Source organism: Chiloscyllium plagiosum, chromosome 9, assembly GCF_004010195.1.
Source record: "Chiloscyllium plagiosum isolate BGI_BamShark_2017 chromosome 9, ASM401019v2, whole genome shotgun sequence".
NCBI lineage: Eukaryota > Metazoa > Chordata > Chondrichthyes > Orectolobiformes > Hemiscylliidae > Chiloscyllium > Chiloscyllium plagiosum.
Genome location: NC_057718.1, coordinates 86858139 through 86879441, shown reverse-complemented (window position 1 = coordinate 86879441; position 21303 = coordinate 86858139). Strand labels below are relative to the sequence as shown.

The following is a 21303-nucleotide window of genomic DNA, read 5'->3' as shown; positions in this document are numbered from 1 at the left end:
GATTAAAGGCCTCCACCACAGCCCACCTCACCCAGCAGGCAGACCATACAGTTTACGGATCACAATAGAATTAGAATTAGCTTTATTGTCACCTGTACTCACAGGAATACAGTGAAAAGTTTAAAAGTTGCCACTTATGGCACCATCTTGGGTACAAACTACCTCCGTACAGATGCTTAAATACAAATTTTAGGGAAAAAATATTTAAAAAATAAAGAAATGAATTAGAAATAAGAGTTGTGAATAACATTCATCTCCAACTGCCAGGACCAGAGATAATCTATAGCATGAAGAGATCTTTAAGTTGTTGTCAATTGACCACTTAAGGATATCAGTCGGTGACAGGATAATCAGATAATTTATTTCACTGACATTGGTTTGCAAGAAACACCTTGACCACAACACTGAAAAGAACTGCCCTGTTCTTTGTCAAAGCAGCAAAATCTAATTATGAGAATGCTACCCAAATCTCAGGCCAGTTTTCCTAAAGTGGCTTTACCTGTGAGGTCAGCATTCGGCCACCAGCCCAGCTCACAGGCCCTGCATGTGAACTCATCCTGCATGTACTCATTCTCTTTGCAACTTGTGCAGATCCAGCAACAGCTCACCTCCCCCTTCCGAATGACCTGTGGAAACAGAACAGAGAACCTCATCAATAGAAGTGAAAATAAAATGCAGGGGAGTACTCAGGCTGTCAGGAGAGAAAAAGAGAGTTGACATTTCAGGATGACAACCTTTCATCAACAGCAGAGCTCCTTCTCTCTCTCTGAAGGGCAGCGAAGAAAATATTTAGAAGGTAATAGCTAATCTCAACAAGTTGGGGGTTGACCTTCACAATGAATGCAACCAGCCCAATCCTTTCACAGATAATTTGTTGGAGTGCCAGTTGGACTCACCTTGATCTGACCTTTTGTACATGGCTCGCTACAGACAGACCGTACCATCTTAGTCATGTTCATCTGAAGCTTGTTATCGTCAATGTCCAGCAACCCTTCGTACCATGTCCCAATGTTAACATAGTCATACATAGCATTCTCTGTCATTTGAAGATTCATAATATCATACCTGGCAATTCAAAGAAGAGGATTAACTAGGACAAGCAATTCTTTGGTGTGGATTACTGTAGTGGTCCCACCACAGGAGAGAGAGAGCTTCACTCAATGGGAATATGACAGTAAGATCTATCGCTCCATTAGCATCAAGCCTTTAGCTCACACCCTCATTGAGCAAGTCTTCCCGCTGGGAGCACAAGCATGTTCAATAAACATCGACTCATTCATCATTCACAAGAGGAGGCCATTTAATCCATCATACCCATGCTATCTGTTTTGAAACAACTAGCCAATTAACTTTACACTTGTGCTCTTTCACCCACAACTCTTCTTTTTCTTTCAAATGCCTGCCCGATGATTTATTTTGGAAGTTCAGGTTTTGCATTACCTCTGCATGAAAAGGTATTTTCTTCCCCTTGGTTCCTTTGCTAATTATTCTGACTTCATGCCCTCTGGTTACCAAACCTGTTGCCATTTACTTTATAAAAAGCTTTCACGTTTCTGAACCACCTATTGCATAAAAAGATTAACCAGCTATGAAATATCTTCTTCCCCTTCTCTGAGCGAAGCTGAGCACTTCTAAATTTGCTAGCCTCCAAGTATAACTGAAACCCTCATCCTTGGGGTGGATGAAGTCTAAAATAAATTCATAGAATTTTGACTAGAAATACTCGCCTTTCCCTGGATAAAATATTTAGAGGTAACCTTATAGAGGTTTGACAAGTTTTAAAGGGATGAAAAAAACACAAAAGGGAAATTGTTTCTATTTGTGAGTGAACCCAAAGCAAAAAGGCGTACATATATGATACTCAAATAATATCAAATAAAGAATTTAGAAGGAATTTCAATGTGAATATTGACGAGCGTACGGCACTCAGGGGAGTAGAGGAATCAAATAGTATTGGTATATCTAAAGAGAGGCTTGATCCATACTTTAGCAAGGAAAGATTAGAAGCACTGCAGGAAGGGTTAATTAGAGGGAGAAAGCTCTACTCTAGACTTTTGCATCTTTTAACCTTCATCAGTAATTTAGCTGCTTCTTTCAAACAAATCTACAAACCATTGGCAGAGTATATTATACAGGTATACATTTATATGTAGAATACTTATTACACACACACATACACGCACACGTATATAAGTATTCTACATATAACATGTATACCTATATAATACACACTGCCAATGGTTTGTTGAGTAGTTTGGGGGAAGCAGCTGAATGAGTGATGCAAGTTAGAAGATGCAAAAGTATAAAGAAGTGGCCTTGAAATGCTAATTCTACTTTCTCTCCACAGATGTTGCTGAGTTTCTCTGATAATTTCTGGGTTTTTTTTCTCTCAGATTCACAGATCTGCAGTTCTTTGACTTGTTTTAATGTTCAACCTTGGTCTGTGTGTGCTAGTTGGAGAAGGTGTGTTACTGAACTGAGGTGCTTGTATCTGTCAGTGTATGTTCAAACACTACAGTGCTGTGAAAGTCACACTTGAAACCATCCACTAGACACCCTGGCATTGCACTGAGTGCTAGAAGCCAGCAAATGAGTCAACAAGAAACAGGACTAAAGGATTTCATCTAATCTTCAAAACCAAGAATCCTGAAATTGACCGTTGATCTATCAAAATTCCACTACATACTCTTCATGAATGACCCATAAAGGCTGGCTTGTATGTCTTTTAACTTTTATCTTTCTCTTGTACTCACTTCTAAATGTGTGTGTATTTTGTTACTATTACTTTTGCATTTAGCAGCTAATGAATTTACTCTTTTAGTAACCCATGAAAGCCTTGTAATATTGGCTCCTTTGAAAACATAAATACATCTGGCCTGAGTGAAAGGCATTCATGATGGAGGGGAACCTTGGTAAATTAATCTTGCTGTGACTGCCTGAGGGGTTTGTAGATTAATAAAGACAATGAGCCTATTCACCCCTCCTTACCTGAGAGCTTGACAATTTGAGGTGTCCTGTCCGAAACTCTATTAACTTGGGCAACATCAACCAGGGTCTGGTTGTAAGACATGGAATCTTTTATGTTCAACTGAGGGAGCCAATGGGGTATTGTTTTAAAGTCTGATTCAAAAGATTGCACATCAACCAGGGTGGCACTCCCTTAATATGGGAACAGAGTACCGGGCTGGATTATTTGCTCAAGATTGGCTTGAATGGAACTTGAACCCAAAGTTAGGAGAGAGAGGACTATTACTGAGCCAAGTTGTGGCCAACTCAGCATGCTTCCCACCTCCCTTCATGTCAGTTTTTACTTCCACACCTTTCAGAAGGCAGAGAGCAGGTCACACACCAGCTGGTTCAAATTTTTAGACGCGTGTGTCTATTTAAAGGGATGTGAGTGAAGTGTCTGATTTAAAATAACAAGGTGCAATGGCGTCAACAAGCAATCAGTGCACAGACATGTGCTCCAGCTCTATGTATAAGCAAGGATAAATAATCTGTAGTTGGTGCATGTAGCTAATTTGCACGGATGTAACTAGCATGCTCTGGAGGAGTGCTGAGGTCATGGAGCTGCATTTTCAGGTGGCTGCGGTTAGAAGAGTGCAGTTTTTTTTTGCCCGAAACGTCGATTCTCCTGCTCCTCGGATGCTGCCTGACCTGCTGTGCTTTTCCAGCACCACTCTAATCTTGACTGTGATCTCCAGCATCTGCAGTCCTCACTTTCGCCTAGGAAGTAAAACAAGGCCAGTTGAAATATCCCCTATTCGGCTCCTTCTGTTATGTCTTTTCTCTTGTGTAGGGGGCAGGGAGCAAATGAAACAGTAAGTAGATTGTGCACGTCGTGGTATAATTCATGCAACTGTTGGGTGGAATAAATTGTACAAAATTGAGAAGAAATCAAAACTAAGAAACTCTGAGGCCCAGTGCCTTGTCATACCATTCACAAGTGCACTGAGTAGCGAAAGAGTTCTGTCATTTAATGACACAAATAATAGCAATACAAAAGCCCTGAATATCGTTTCTCATCAAACAAAATGAAACAGACACCTTTTTAAAAAGAAATTAGTTAAGTTAAAAGTGTTTAAGAAAACAAGAATTGTTTAACAGGGAGGTTCATCTAGAGAAGTTACGAAAAAGACAGGTACGATCCATGTAGTTTCAGAAGATGGGAATCCTACATTTTACTTGCAAACAATGGAATTCCTTCATTTGACTGCACAAACACAGGAAAAACCTCAATGCTGCAGGACACAGTAACAGCATTGTTGTACTACAGGGCTAAGAACCTTTAAAGCAAGGAAAAGTTATAATTACATTATGAACACAGGTAGCAGAAATCATTTTGCCTAGAAGATTTGACTTCAGAGTTGGCCGAATCAATCACAGAATAGTACATCTAGGAGAAAATATTTCTTAATGTACAGATTTACTTCCAAACTAGATACTTAATGAGAAGCTGAACAAGTTAATACATTTTTGTCTTTAATTGGGACAGTAGCTGATGAGGTTATAGCTTGTCAAGGGGTAAAAGTTACAGCAGATAGTTTTGACCAAGTTCTGTAAAGCCTTTTGTTGAAAAAGGTCAGCTTGAAATTCTGGAAGTGACCTAAGTGCAGCAGTTTCAAGAAAACATGTGACTGCAAACAGATGACATGGGAAAACCCTCGAGGTGTTACTGGAATAATATATTTATAATTTTGGATTATGACAAGCATCATAATTACATTACGTCATTAGTTCTGTTTGCAGTCCATTTCAGAAAACCCCAGAATTTTAGTTGAGAAGAATTGAGAATTGACTTCAGAAGAAATTTTTACTTTATCGCCGAACATTTCTCTGCTACAGCTCTGCCTCATCTTGAATACTGTGTCCAGATCTGGTTGCCCTGTTATAGAAAGGATATTATTAAGCTGAAGAGGATTCAGAAAAGGTGTTGCCAGGAATGGAAGATTTGAGGTATAGGGAGAGGCTGGATAGGCTGAGATATTTTTCACTGGAGCATAGGGGGTTAAAGGGTGACCTTTTAGAGGTTTATAAGATCATGAGGGGTATACATAAGGTGAATGGCAGGTGTCTTTTCCCTAGGGTTTCGGATTTCAAGAACAGGGGGCATACTTTCAAGGTGAGAGGAGAAAGATTTAAAAAAGACACAAGGGGCAATTTTTTACACAGTGTGGTTTATGTGTGGAATGAACTTCCAGCGGAAATGATGATTGTGGGTATAGTCACAACATTTAAAAGACATTTTTAAAAAATACTCGAGAAAGAAAGGTTTGGAGGGATATGGGCCAAACGCAGGCAGGTGCAACTAGTTTATTTTGGGAATATGTTCGGCATGGACTGTTTGGACTGAAGGGTCTGTTTCCATGCTGTATGACTCTATAACTCCAAAAGAGTAAAGATGGTAGAGAATTTATACATATTTCACAATCAAGAATGCTGACACTTGAGTGTGGATATGTGTTTGACCCAAATCTCTTCAATGGAGGAAGGAAGCAAACTATTTACAAACAAACAACCACAGACCAATACAATTTGGTTGCAGACCTTCACAGCACTAACCTGAGTCCAAATGTCTCTCTTTTAAAAAAATCTAAATTCCAAAAAAAATGCTAATCATATATTTTACATAGCGTGACTCCTACAAGCAAGAAATGAACCCCAAGTAGTACAACTGAGGAAGTAGATGTGTGAGCTTCACAAGTCAAGTGATCACTGTGAGCAAATGAGCCTAATGAACACATTGAAGTAAAGTGCTGACACATTTTGATATAGATCTGTGGGCAGATTTAAAATAAAAATCTGCTCACACAGGTTGAAGTGTTGGTGTATCCAACTCCATGCAATATTGAGATGGGGTGAACAATGTCCACAGATTCAGCCACACTGAAGATCAGGTTTACAGATCTAGCATATGGCCAAAACAAGAGAGAAAAAATGACTACTCAGGCTGGTGTAAAAAAGTAAGCACCTGTTTCAATAGGACAGCCATCTTCTGCAAAGGAAATTCATACGATTAAGGGTTCTCCAGTCTAAGGCAACCTACAGACTTCACACTTTCAGGAACAGACAAACAGACATAGGTTTCTGAGTTGAAGACTATCGCTTTTCCAAATCCAAGAGAGTTCATTCTGGGGGAGCAGGAATTCTCCACAGACTGCCTGAATTTCTGAATTTAGAGATATGGGGAAATGGGCTGCTGGAAAATAGAATTACAAATGCCATGATAAAATGTTAATTGAGGGAAAAATTTTCAGGATGCAGAATAGAGTGTGATGCTACATCAGAATGTGACGGGCTGAAAGGGTAAACGCTAGAGAGTGCAAGTTGGTCTCTGGTGCAATTAAGTTCTCTGGCTTACCTTGCTTCCTATTTCCGTGAGCAGCACAAGATTCCATCCCATGATCCATGCTTTCACTTTAGACAGCCTCATTTAAAATCAAGCAACACGAGAGTTTTTAGAAAATGTTGGGTTAATGCAGGGGAAATGCAATGTCAAAGTACTAATCATTTACAGTTGAATTAAGAGGTACTGAAACCTCAGTCAGCTGCGCAAAGGGAAACAATCCATTTCACCGGGATGTTCTTGTCTCTGTGATGCTTTCGGACGTATATTTGCTCTGGGTTCAGCAATGCCTTGATTTTTAAAATTCTTACCCTTGTGTTCACATCCCTCATCCCACCCCCCAACTCTGCAACCTCCTCTAACCCTCCAACAACCTGAGAACATCACATTCCCCCAATTCTTTGGCCAAACCATTGGTAGCTGTGCCTTAGAGACCCGTGTCCCAAGATCTGATATAACTTTTAAAAATCTCCCTACTTCGCTGCTTCTCTCTCCTTTTACAAGGTGCTCCTTGACATTGGTTTGTCTCAGGTTCTGATGCTCCTCTTTGTGGCTCGGTGTCAATTGTTGTCTATTACAGATCCTGTGAAGTATTGTGAGATTTTCTAGTATGATAAAGCTGCTATATCAATGAAAATTGTTGTTGTTGAGATTTCTAGCTTTATCTGTTTCTGCTTCGGATTTCACAGGGACATATGACGTAGGTGTGAGACAGTCTCTGTTCTGGGTGATAATTGTCTCAAAGAAGCGAGAGGAGGAGAGATAAAATGTGTGGCTACATCTGGAATTAAAGCTAACTGATAATTAGCTAGAATGTTTAATTCACACAAAGAGTGACTGAAGGAAAGGGTCAGAAAGCTTAAGATATATAATTTTCTCATGAATTAACGCAGACAGGTCATTTTCAAGATGTTAAGATGATCTAAAGTGGTGATGTGATTATATGAAAGGATGTTTACTCCTTTTGAAACTTAGTCCAAGCTGCTCAAACTTGTCTGACATTGGAGGAAGTTACGCGAGGGAAAGCAAGTGCTCACCAACGTCCTGGAGAGACCACATTTGGATTTTGCTGACAGGATGTTTGGTGTGTGGCTGAGTTGGTGTCTTTTGTTGTGTTTCTACCGCAGTTCAGCATGGTTTTAGCGGCATAGAACATGCAAATTAACATGTTACGCATGTATCAAAATTACACATTCAGAATAATAAACTACACTCAATATTATGCACACACAATGCATGCTGTATATATAAGACAACGTTGCATGTATAGTTACACTACACACTCAATAAGAGAGATGACAGAGGGAAATGAGAAAATTGTAGATTAGTTAGTCACCTGTTGCTGAAAAAACTGGAGTTGTACAATTCAGAAGAGGGTGACTGAACCACATGAAACTTTTCAGCTGATTAGAGAGAGAGAGCTAGCAAGGATTTGGTGGTGGTCATGCCTGATGAATCAGACTAAATATGTTTGAGGAGGTGGCTGAAGTAGTAGACAGGAGAATGTCAATGGATTTTTTTTGGACTTCAGAAACTTTTGCTGAAGTTCTCCACTAGACCCATGCCTGGTTAGGGAATTGGCTGAGTGACAGGAGATTGAGTGTAAGAATATGGGTTGGGGTGCTTCAGTTGGCAGGAAGTGACTTGTAGTGTCTCAGAGGGATCTGTATGATGCCTCAACTACTCACTGTATTCATTAGTAAATTATATAGTGGGGTAGAAAGTCTCGTATAGAAATTTGCCAATGGGTCATGGTAAGCATGAAGAAAGTGTAACATTACAGATTCTGGTAAATTAAGTGAATGGACAAAAGTGTGTCCAATGGATTTTAATGTAGGCTTAATGTAAATAATGTAAATGTAAATAATGGGGGAGGCAATGGCCGAGTGCTATTATCTGTGTACTGTTAATCTGGAGAACCAGACAATATTTTGGGGACCCGGGTTTGAATCCCACCACCACAGATAGTGGCATTTGAATTCAAGGGAAAACAAAATCTGGAATTAAGAATCTAATGATGACAAATAATCCACTGTCGATCGTCAGAAAAACCCCAATGGGTTCATTAATGTCCTTTCCGGAAGGAAATCTGCCATCCTCACCCGGTCTGACCTACTTGTGGCTCCAGACCCACAGCAATGTGGTTGACTGTTAACTGCCCTGTAGGTAATTAGGAATGGGCAATAAATGTTAGTCCAGCCAGCGATGCCCTTATCCTGCAAATGGATTTTCAAAAATGTAGATTAATGTAAATAATCCAAAAGGCAAATGGGATTCTGGCCTTTATATGTAGGGACTAGAATACAAAGGGATAGATGTCATGCATTAGCTGTACAAAGCCCTGGTTAGACCACATCTTGACAAATGTGACTAGTTTTGAGCTTCACGTCTTAGATATGATATTTTTATTTTGGGAAATTTTGCCGAGTCAAATGAATTCCGATGGTTAAATTGAAAGGATAGTGATGTAATTCTTGGAATTTTGTAGGTTAAAAGGTGACTTGATTGAAATTTAAGGTACAAATGTTAGATTGGGAGAAACCAGCTCTGCTGACTGGGGAGTCCACAATTAGGAATGTTCTCAAATAATTTAAAGCCAGACTGTTCAGCAGAGACATGAGACAGCACTTCATCATGCAAGGGGTGATAGAAGTTTGAAACTCTTCTGCAGATGCTGCATCAATTGTCAATATTAAAGCTGAAATTGATGGATTTGTGTTAGCAAAAGGCACTATGGGATGGATCTAGGGCATAAGTGAATATATGGAGTTGGCACATGTCAATCATGATCGAATTGAATGATGGAAGAGGCTTGAGGGGATAAATAGCCTCCTCCTGTTCCCAAGCTCTTAAAATAACACTGCACTTTCACAATACTAGGCTATGCATTTATTAATACTTTACACACACAATAACATGTTACACATAAGAACACCAGATAGAAAAACCACTATACACTTCAACACAGTAAAGGCAATAATATAGACTGACACTTTAGTGCACCAGAAAGAGTGCTCCATCATTGAAGATGCCATATTTCAGCAGCAAGCCATTATCTATTTGTTCAAGTTAGTGCAAGCATTCAGTGGCATTATTTGAAGTTTCCCAGATGTGTGGGCCACAACCATCTATCTCTTAAACAACAGCACTTGATTATTCACCTCATTTGTACTTGCTGGCATCCTGTTGTGCTCAGATTGATTAATTGTGATGACATACCCCTGTGGTACAGCAGGATCTGGGAGTCCATGTACTTAAATCCCAAAGTTAATATGGAAATACAGCAAGTGACTGGGAAGGCAAATGGAATATTGACATTCATTGCAATGGGATATCATATGTTTTGCTACAGTTGCAAGAATGTTTGGTGAGGCCACCGGAGGACACACCCTCACCTACATCAATGGAGCTGAAGTGGAGAGGGTCAAAAGCGTCAAGTTCCTCAGAGTGACGATAACCAACAACCTATCTTGGACCTCCCACGGAGATGCGACAGTCAGGAAGGCCCAACTACATCTCTTCTTCCTCAGGCAGCTTAGGAACTTTGGCATGCCCATAAGGAGCCCCATCAACATTTACAGATGCACCATGGAAAGCATACTGTCTGGGTACATAACAGCTTGGTACGGCAACTGCTCTGCCCACGACCAGTAGAATGTACAGAAAGTTGTGTGCACAGCCCAGACCATCACGGAAGCCAACCTCCCATCTAAGGACTCCAGTTACAATTCCCGTTAATGTGGAAAAGATCATCAACAACCCCTCCTACAACCTCTTCCATCAGGCAAAAGACAGAGAAGTTTGAACACATGCACCAGCTTCTTCCCTGCCATTATTATACTGATGAATGGACTCTCTAACTTCAAATAATGTTGATTTTGCTTTGTGTGCCTGTAACCTGTACGCTTCACTCTGCCTAAACACCCCATGATCAGTATGTCCTTATTTGCTACGGTCTGCCTGGACTGCTCGCAAAACAAAGTTTTTCACTATACTTAGGTACATGTCATACAGTCATAGAGATGTACAGCATGGAAACAGACCCTTCGGTCCAACATGTCCATGCCGACCAGATATCCCAACCCAATCTAGTTCCACAACCAGCACCCGACCCATAGCCCTCCAAACCCTTCCTATTCATATACCCATCCAAATGCCTCTTAAATGTTGCAATTGTACCAGCCTCCACCACTTCCTCGGGCAACTCATTCCATACACGCACCACCCTCTGCGTGAAAAGCTTGCCCCTTAGGTCTCTTTTATATATTTCCCCTCTCACCCTAAACCTATGCCCTCTAGTTCTGGACTCCCCGATACCAGGGAAAAGACCTTGTCTATTTATCCTATCCATGCCCCTCATAATTTTGTAAACCTCTTTCAGGTCACCCCTCAGCCTCCGACGCTCCAGGGAAAACAGCCCCAGCCTGTTCAGCCTCTCCCTATCGCTCAAATCCTCCAACCCTGGCAACATCCTTGTAAATCCTTTCTGAACCCTTTCAAGTTTCACAACATCTTTCCGATAGGAAGGAGAGTATAATTGCACGCAATATACCAACAGTGGCCTAAACAATGTCCTGTACAGCCGCAACATGATCTCCCAACTCCTGTACTCAATACTCTGACCAATAAAGGAAAGCATACCAAATGTCTTCTTCACTATCCTATCTACCTGCAACTCCACTTTCAAGGAGCTATGAACCTGCACTCCAAGGTTTCTTTGTTCAGCAACACTCCCTAGGACCTTACCATTAAGTGTATAAGTCCTGCTAAGGTTTGCTTTCCCAAAATGCAGCACCTCGCATTTATCGGAATTAAACTCCATCTGCCACTTCTCAGCCCATTGGCCCATCTGGTCCAGATCCTGTTGTAATCTGAGGTAACCCTCTTCGCTGTCACTACACCTCCAATTTTGGTGTCATCTGCAAACTTGCTAACTGTATCTCATCAAACCATTTTGACTACTGTTTTTAATTTTTTTTTAAGCAAATCAGAGAAAGTTCACACAACTGATACCTGAGGTGGGGGTGCTATGCTACTGAGAGAAGATGGAGTTTAAAAGAATGAGAGATGATCATACTGAAACATAATATCCTGAGGGGACACGACAGGGTGGATGCTGAAAACTACTTTCCTCTTTTGGGAGAGACAAGAATGAGAAGCATAGTTTGAAAGTAAGGGGTTTCCCATTTAAGACAGAAATTTAAGGGGATTTTTATTTCTCTTAGAATGCCATGAGTCCTTGGGGTTCTCTTTCAATGACATCAATGGAGATAGGGTCATTGAACAGGTTTAAGACAGAGGTAGATAGATTATTGACTAACAAGAGAGTCAAAGGTTATCAAGGTAAGTGGTAATGTGATAGGAGAAAGTGAGGACCGCAGATGCTGGAGATCAGAGCTGAAAAATGTGTTGCTGGAAAAGCGCAGCAGGTCAGGCAGCATCTAAGGAGCAGGAGAATCGACGTTTCGGGCATAAGCCCTTCTTCAGGAATGGTAATGTGATATTGAGGCCAAAATCAGACCAGCCACGATCTTGCTGAAAGACTGAGTGGGGTTAGAGGAGCTGAATGGCCCAATCCGTATGTTTGTATATTCATTGGCATTTTGTGAAGCACTTTGTAATTACCTAGTACCCAGTTGTACAGTACATGAATAGAAATGCTTTTGCTACATGGAAATGAGAGACTGATTTGTGAAAGTTCCAGGATGTAACTGGGACACGATTGCCAGTGTTAAGAGAATACATCATAACCTTGAATAAATATTAACCAGGCGTCACTATCCCATATCATTTAGTGTCATTTCTGAGTGAAACTACTTACGCTTATAGATTTTGAGAGGGAGATGTTCCTAAAGAATGGACACAAAACCTTGGCAAAAGGCAAGTACTTGACAACCATCTGATGAAGGAGAGGGTGCTCTGAAAGCTAGTGCTTCCAATTAAACCTGTTGGACAATGACCTGGTGTTGTGTGATTTTCAACTTTGGCAAAAGAAGGTTTCAACCAAAGATGATAGCGTTGGTCTTCGCCTTGGAATCAAGCATGATGTCAGTCAGGCTGAGTACGTCTTCAATTAAGTGAAGTACAAAATTTTGCCTCAACAAGTTTTTCTGCAGTGGTGATCTGTTGTCATATAGCGAAACGAAATTTCCAGCCCTGGGTTGGATTCTATCTGCTTCCTCTGTGACTACTGATCCACCTCATGGTTAATTTGCTAAGCCTCAAACTGGCTAGTGTCTTGTTAGATTAAGGGCTGCTGTGCCAAACAATTAGTAACATTCTTCTCCACTGAGTGGTGTTAATGCCTCCCAATGAAACACAATGACCAAGAAGGGCTTGGGTACGGATTTGGGTATGTGCTCTCAGGAAAGTCTGGCCCACGTGCTTTTACACCTTTCAACACAATGACCCTTCCCTAGGTTTGTGTCCTTTCATACATGGCTTGGGTTTAAAGTTAATTAATTATGGCAGTATAGGTGCAGACGTGACAAAGGCATGTCTACGTTTTCCAGTATATCAGCCAAGCTCTGAAAATTAAGCCTCCTAAAGCTTACTCCTCACTTTCTCATCTCTGACCTACTCAGTGCTCCCTCAGATAGCCCATGCCACCTCTATATCCCTCTCATTCCTCACTAACTTCACCTGTCACCCGATGTGATTTCAGATTACCCATAACACTCACCAATCACCACTTCCATACCATTTCCCCTCGGGTAGGGAAATGCCATCTCCATACCCTGTCAGATCCCCATATCACCTTCATCATCTTCCATAGTCACTCACCAGCATGCACTATGTATAGTCCTTGGGAGCTAAGTAATAGCAGTGAAAATCATTTTTTTAAAAACTGGAAAAAGATTAAACTTTAACAGTCTAATAAAACCTTGAAATAAAGCATTCTATCATCATTACCAGAAAAAAATCTGCTTTAGGATTAACAGAAAATGTATTAGTTTATGTATCTATTGTGTTTGTAAACACATGGTTAACTACATCAAAGATGCATTCTGTTATTACAACTTCTTAAAAGTTTGGATGGTTCTTGAATCAATACTTAGATAAGGTGTAGATTTTAGATTTTAGGAGTACAGTGAAAAGTGTATAATGTAGCCACACATGACGCCATCTTACATATCAAGATAGCTAGATAAAAAAAGACTTCGGTGTGAGGTAGTAGGAGTAAGTATTACTTCATAGAATAGTAGAAAATAAAGAAATAGGTAACAGTTTACATTAAAGTCTTTCCTAGTTAAAACTAGGAAAACACTGACTGGAAACCATTAATAGCTTTTGAAACTCACCCAAGCATTTATAATGGTTATGGTTTTCTTAACAAAAGTGTAATGTTACACTGCCTGAAACTGACAGAACAGAATTGTGTCTCATTTCCATTTCTAATTCTTGTCTCTCCCAAAAGGGGAACCTAGTTTTCAGCATCCACCCTGTCATGTCCCCTCAGGATATTATGCTTCAGTGTGATCATCTCTCATTCTTTTAAACTCCACCTTCTCCCGATAGCATAGCACCCCCACCTCAGGTATCAGTGGGGCTTTTGCCCGAAACGTCGATTTTGCCTGTCCTCGGATGCTGCCTGAATTGCTGTGCTCTTCCAGCACCACTGATCCACCTCAGGTATCAGTTGTGTGAACTTCCTCTGACCTGCTTCAAACAGGGTGTCTGGTGATCTATGAGTGTCAAGAATTTTTCAACTTTCAAATACAGTTTTGTTTTTAACAAGCCAAGATGTCAATTGATTTAAATTACAATATAAAACATGAAAGCTGTGATTGTCAGAACCTTTTATACTTGATAATGCATTTTGGCACTTTTGACAATTGAAAAAAATACTGCATCAGGATGAGTCCACAGGGCTGCTCAATGCAAGGGTCAATCATCTATGCTGGACAGATCCCTATGATTAATGACAGGATTAAAATATATGTCTGCATTACAATGTAACATCCAATAGTGATATTTGAAGCGATCGAAACATTTTGCACTTTCAAAATGTTCCTGATTCCACAGCAGGCTTTCACTGGTGGTGATAAAATCTCTAAGGTGGCATTCTTCTTTTAAGCTTTACAAAATCTGCACCAGCACATGTCAGCAGGGAAATACAATTTTCTGGTGGTCCCCACAATGAGGATCCTGCCCTTGGAAGGATTGTGGGTGGAGTTTGCATCCAAGGCCTTGCTGATACACCAAAAGACCACATGGAAATGGTGCGAGGTCAGGAAGACACAAGAAAATTATTTATCCAGCAAACCAAATTCGGCATTTGGTGACTCAATTCACACTTCCACTGGGAGGCAAAAATCTGATCACTGACTCCAGGGAAGATAAAGTGCAGCTGATGAAGTGGTGAGGGAATCCTCTGTGGTGTAGAAAATTCAGGCGATTCTTTTATTGTAGTTACCTGATGGGTTCTTTATTCTTTCCTCACTCCAAAAGATAACCCAAGCAGACCCCTCGCAAAGGAAATGACCTCTAACCTCCAAATATTTCTGGTCTTCTCATCTTTAGGCATGCTCCATCTGAACCTCTGCTTCTCTCAATCTGCATCAATATTATGTTGAGTCCCAATAAGGGATCTGGACAGACAAGGTCCTGCACTTTCAATATACAGCCTACTGCATCTGTCTAGTACATATTGATTAGAATAATTTATTTGTACAAGAACGCTCTGGTGTACGATATTACCAGATTTGTATCCTTGTACATGTTCTTCTACTGTTCCTTTGGGAACATCTGTTTGTCAATCATAACCGGAGCTTGAGGCTGACAATGATTTTTGTTGAACTGGTGCTTTTTATTCTTCAAATCAACATTTTAGTAACCAGTTATAGTTGGTCTCAGTGCATATATTGCTGTCGGTTACATAGGGTATAGTTCTTACATCATTCTAAGGAATTAAAGGAAGCACAAACTCTATGAGTATCTGCTAACTATGGGAACATAGATATTGCTAGATGGAGAAAGACCAAGGTCCATCTCATTCAGATTCAGTCAGTTGAGTTGTTGTCTATTCTTAACAATCCATTTCTATCAATTAATCTACAAGGGCTCTGGCGCATGATGGTTAAGTTGCTGGACTCATAATCCAACGGATCAGACAAATCCCACTGTGACAGCTAGTGGAATTTCAGTTTGTTTTAATAAATCTGGAATTTAAAACAAATGCTAGTTGTGGTATTGGTAATCATGAAATCATTGTCAATGGTCATAACAACCCATTGGCTTCACTAATGTCCTTCATGAGAGGAAATCAGCAGTCCATTCTTGGTCTGGACAACTTGTAACTCTGGACCCACAGTATCATGGTTAACTGCCCTCTGAAATGGTCAAGTAAACCACTCAAATTGAGGGCAATTAGGGATGGGCATCATATGTTGGCAGGCCAGTGACACCCATTTCTCATGAAAGAAGGAAGAGAAAAAAAAGCGATTGACAGACTTAGAGGACAATGAGGTCTCACACCGGTCACCTGTGGAGGAGCCAGTAACACCGTGTTGCAGTGATTTCCACAGTTGCTGGGAGTAAATGACTTCCTTCTCCTGAAGGCCCCAGGTCCTGCTCCATCATCCAGCATAGTCATATCGCCGTACCCCAGGACAAATGGAGGCTGCATTGGCACAGGGCCTCATTCACGCCTAGGAAAATGGAATCAGTCCTGAAAATCTCCAGGGCCTACCTATGCACGTCATGTTTCCTGAGGGTCCCTGCGGCTACAACCTCACCTTCTCCCTGAGCTGGATATATGTGGTCCTCCATGGGGGCTTGTAGCTGCTCTTGAGCTTGCTGTCCGTCCTACATCTCCTGTAACCACCTTCATGTTCTTGGACAGGCAACCACAGTGAACAATATCCCCAACAGTGGCTGGGTCCATCTCGTTCAGTGGGAAGGACATAAACTGGGCACAGAAGGACTGAAAGAATTCCTTTGATCTCACAGCAGTGGCATACCTTGTAGATGTGTCCCCAGCAAGCTTCATCACACAGTGAGCGATGCTGACCATGGGTACTGGGGGATTTGTCTGTATCAGACATGTCATTGCAAAGGGACTGCCAGTAACAGAACACCACAATCCCATTACTGAACGCACATTGAACACTAAAGGTCACACTGCGTTCAGCACAATCATTACATGTTAGGCGAGGGTTGGAAGTTGTGAGACTCAAACAACTTGGAAGTCACTTGGACAATGGCTCCCCTTCAGCAATACTGTCTCTGCAGTTCCCTTCCTGACAATACACAGTTCCACTGATTGTTTGGATTGGCCCTATAGGACTGACCACTGAGCACTCTCCAGGCTAGACTGGGACAGACACCCTGACCATGAGATTCCCAAGAGGATGACTGAATGTGCTGAAGTCCCTGGATTCTGTGCAGATTATTGTGTGACTGACGGTACCAAAGCCCCCTGACTGACAGGTCCCATCTTGGCTGTGTTGGACACTAGCTCTCACCAGTTTCCAACATGGCCATTTGGTGCAGTGTGTCACTGTGCAGGCAGCTAGCAGTTATTGAAGGTGTGAGGTTGATGTGCTATTCATCAAGATGAGCCCTCAACCCCACCCACAGGACAGTTCTGTACTGACAAGCATGGCAAGCAGCCTCTCAGTTTGTCTGCAATAAACAGGATCTCAGAACAGCAGTTGGCTGAAACACCAACCCTCTAACAAGCATGGCATGGTCAGGATTGGCATGGATAGTACCAGTATATGTAGACACAAAGTTGAATGCTAAGAGAGTGAGTGAGCAGCCATGGGATCCAGCATGCTCCATTCTGAGAGCTGGGTCCCTACTCATGTGCACAAAGTGTCCATATGCACTGAGCTTCCATGTGCACAAAGTCTCCATATGAACAAACTCTCCATGTGCACAAAGTGTCCTTGCTGCAGCCTTTTAAGACCAGTTGCTAATGTGCCATGCAATGCTGGTCTGTGCTTCCTGAGCAGCCTGCCAGTGCATTGGAGAGGTGCTGTGACAGTCTATGGCAGATCCCAGATGACAATCTCCAGAGGCAGAGTTTGTGTGCGGCTGGTGCCTGGATCATCTCCTGATATATTGTTGCTCAGTGTCTGATGTGGAAGTGGTGAGCTGAATTTGCCCGACACTCGATCTGGTTTCCTTGCCACATTTTCCGAACGTTGAGCTTGCTTGGTATGTTTGGGAGGCCAAATACTAATGAGGCAGGTTGTCGCACTAACAAGGCACTTAATAAACATTAATCCCTGTCATTTGACATCTTGTCACTGCCAAGTGAGTATCTCACCACACCCACTTATGAAAAGAATAAAAGGTGAAGTGAATTTGGAAGGGTTCACGGTTCTGGGCATTGAGGCAAGATTCTCATTTAGCAGCAGAAGATTTTGCAGCAGAAATGAGGGCCGTAGAGCATGAGTCTGAGTAACAGGTAGGTAAAGAAGCAAAGATAGAATGTGTGTGAGGTATTGGAAATAAGATGGATAGCTGTTATGTTGGTGGAGTGGAGTAGGTTATTCATTTTCCTCCTCAGTTTTTGTACCTTCATCAGCTGAGACAGCACTGGACCATGCTGGCATAGGATCATAGGATCATAGAATCCACATAGTGTGGAAACAGGCCCTTCATTGTACTAACGTCCATGTGCCTATCCACGAGTCACTTAAATGTTCCTAATGCATCTGACTCTATTACCACTGCTGGCAGTGCATTCCACACACCCACCACTCTGAGTAAAGAACCTACCTCTGACATCTCCCCTAAACCTTCCTCCAATTACCTTAAAATTATGCTCCCTCGTGATAGACATTTTTGCCATGGGAAAAAAATCCTGGCTATCCACTCTGTCTATGCTTCTCAACCTCTTGTACACCTCCAACAAGCCACCCCTCATCCTTCATCACTCCAATGAGAAAGCCCTAGTTTCCTCAATCTTTCTCCATAAGACATGCCCTCCAGTCCAGGCAGCATCCTGGTAAATCTCCTCTTCATCTTCTCTAAAGCTTCCACATCCTTCCTATAATGAGGCGACCAGAACTAAACACAATATTCCAAATGGAGCTGCAGCATAACCTTGCTTCTCTTAAACTCAATCCCCCTGCTAATGAAAGCCAACACACCATATGAGTTCTTAACACCCCTATCAACCTGGTTGGCAACTTTAAGGGATCTGTGGACATGGACACCAAGATGTCTCTGTTCCTCCACACTGCCAAGAATCCTTGCCTCAAATAGACAAACCTGTCCAGCACTAACAGCAGGTGCTTCCTAAATAACCTCCACATTTCTGAGCATATCCCTGACAACATCTGTTCCCAATTTAGGTGCCCCAGTTCTTGTCAAATAGCATTGGAATTCCCCCTCCCCTAATTAGATACTTTCCTATACCGTCTGCTCCTATTCCTCTCGGTGAATATAGTAAAGGTCGTGGAGCTGTGATCACTGTCACCGAAATGTTCTCCTACCGGGAGATGTGACACCAGGCATGGTTCATTGCCAAACACCAAATCCCATATGGCCTCCCCTCTAGTCGGCCTATCTACATATTGCATCAGGAACCCTTCCTGGACACACCTGACAAACATTGCTCTATCCAAACTATTTGACTAAGTATGTTCCAATCAATATTAGGGAAGTTAAAGTCACCCATGACAACAACCCTGTTACTGCACATTTTCAAAACCTGCCTCCCAATCTGCTCCTTTAAGTCTCTGTTGCTATTAGGGGCTCTATAGAAAACTCACAATAAAGCGACTGCTCCTTTCCTGTTTCTGACTTCCACCCATACTGACTCTGCAGACAAACTCTCCTCAACGATCTCCCTTTGTACAGCTGGGATACTATCCCTGATTCGCAATGCCTCCCCCCACCCTCCCCCTACCTTTTTTACTTTCTCCCCATTCCTTTTGAAACATCTAAACCCCAGAACATCCAACAAGCGTTCAAGTTTCTGTAATGGCCACAACATCCAAGTCTCTGTAATGGCAACAACATCATAGTTTCAAGTACTGATCCAAGCTCTGAGTTAGTCGCCCTTATCCATGGTACTGGTTGCCTTAAAATAGACACGTTTGCATAAACATCAGCAAGAAGTAGCTGGAGCAAATGGCCTGTGTCTGTGTTGTACATTCTGTGAAATTTCATGTAAATTTCCTATTGCTTGTCATTTTCAATGTCTTCTAACTGTCAGTCAGCAATGAAAACATGAAGATCTTGTCATTGCAATATTGTGAGAATCCATATTCAAACTGACAGGGCCCCTTGGGCACTGATCATTTTGAGGAAATCTGTTTTCTATATTGAGTTGATCACTGATATACCAAGTGAATTGGAATGGCTCCAGAACTGAACCCTTTAGAACCACTACTACTTACCAACAACTCTAAACAATTGCCCCAAACTCCTTGGCTCTGTTTTCCATTGAATATCAATTTTTAATCCAACTTGCTATACTCCTCTTAATTCAATATCCTTTAATCTACTCCTGTCTGGTTCCTTGTAACGGAATTGTCTAAGTTTATATAGACAACAATCCACGCCCCACTTCCATCGTATCTCTCAGCTCCTCAAACAATGCCATCAGGTTTCTTATGTACGATCTATTTCTCCAAAATCTGTGCTGTCTGCTTCGAACCTGTTTCTCTCTGTCTGGATATTTGGTGATTTTATCTTTAATTAAAGCTATCAAAGCTAACCCTTCTGTAAATGTTAAGTGACCTAGTTATTGTGGAAATGTCGTTAATGCAAGTTTACAGATGAATGGCAATTAAAATTAATTCTAGTTTTATGAAGCAACATTAGCAAAATACAACCTGTCAAATTACAGAAGAGGCCCTTTGGCCCCTGTATTGATAAAACTTCTCTAAATCTACATGAACCCTGCTTTCCAGCCCTGGGTCCGTAGCCTTGAATGTTACAACATTTCAAGTGCTCATCCAAACACTTTTCAAAGGTTGTAAAGTTGCCTGTACATTCCCCTGCAGTGTGATTTTTTCCCCTCTGGGTGAAAATAAAATAATTCAATCCCTTCTAAACCTCTTGCCTTCACCTTAAAATCATGCTCCCTTTAATTATTTCTTCAAGTAAAGGGGGCAGCTGCTTCCTAACGACCCTGTCCATGCCTGTCAAAATTTTCTCCACCTCATCTAGGTTCCCTTCAGCCTTCTCTGCTCCAGTGATAAATATTCTCATAAAGCCATGGGTTGGAGGTTATGGCCAAGGAGAAAATGAACAGGTATTACAGTTTCTGGATTAGTGGTGCTGGAAGAGCACAGCAGTTCAGGCAGTATCCGAGGCTAACCCTCTCCCACTGCAACTCCCAGGTCATTTCCTCTGCCCTGAAGCTCTTCAACCACGTCCTGAAACAAACTCGCTACCACAGCCACATTTGCTTCCTCAGTGCCTGCCTCCGTAATTAACTCATCCCACACGGACTCCGGACCACCTTTAAACCAGCAGAGTTCGGACCCGAACAGGACAAACAGTACAGACTACAGATTCAAAAACACCAGCAACGGTTCTCCTTCAAGATCCTTCCCTCCACGCTTGCAGCAATGCGCTGGCACCTAACCTCTCTACAGTCCTCTCAGCTGAGGGCCACACTCTCTCAGAATTGCAAAGGACCCACTCTGTACTACATCCTCAGGAGTATTCATACTCTCAACAAACAGTATTGCAACTCCATCTCAAACATCAAAAACTGTAAGTACAACAAACTTTTATCTACCCACCTCCATAACCAGCACTTCTCAAACATTCCAGAAGATTTCCCCGGCCTCTGGAACTGCTTAGACGCCATTAGCCATGCGGCTGGTGCAGCTGCCACCCCCACGCTGACTGATGATGTCACTTCCGCCCCCATCATGGCCACTCCCACCCCTCACAATTCCTCATGCATCACACGTGACATCACTTCCGCCCCTCACATTATCGCTGATGTCACACGCTCAGTGACTTCCGCCACCCCTACTGCC

The 21303-nt window shown here is 41.9% G+C and overlaps 1 protein-coding gene across 1 annotated transcript in view; it reads right to left on the bottom strand.

The window, feature by feature from the left end:
- Window positions 1-21303, bottom strand: part of LOC122553027 (metabotropic glutamate receptor 1-like) — a 64060-nt gene that overhangs the window by 37227 nt on the left and 5530 nt on the right. The window contains exons 3-4 of the mRNA XM_043696456.1: window positions 897-1065; window positions 500-626 (exon numbers count right to left, since the gene is read on the bottom strand). Coding sequence (XP_043552391.1) covers window positions 500-626; window positions 897-1065 — 296 coding nt within the window. The remainder of the gene's footprint in view (window positions 1-499; window positions 627-896; window positions 1066-21303) is intronic.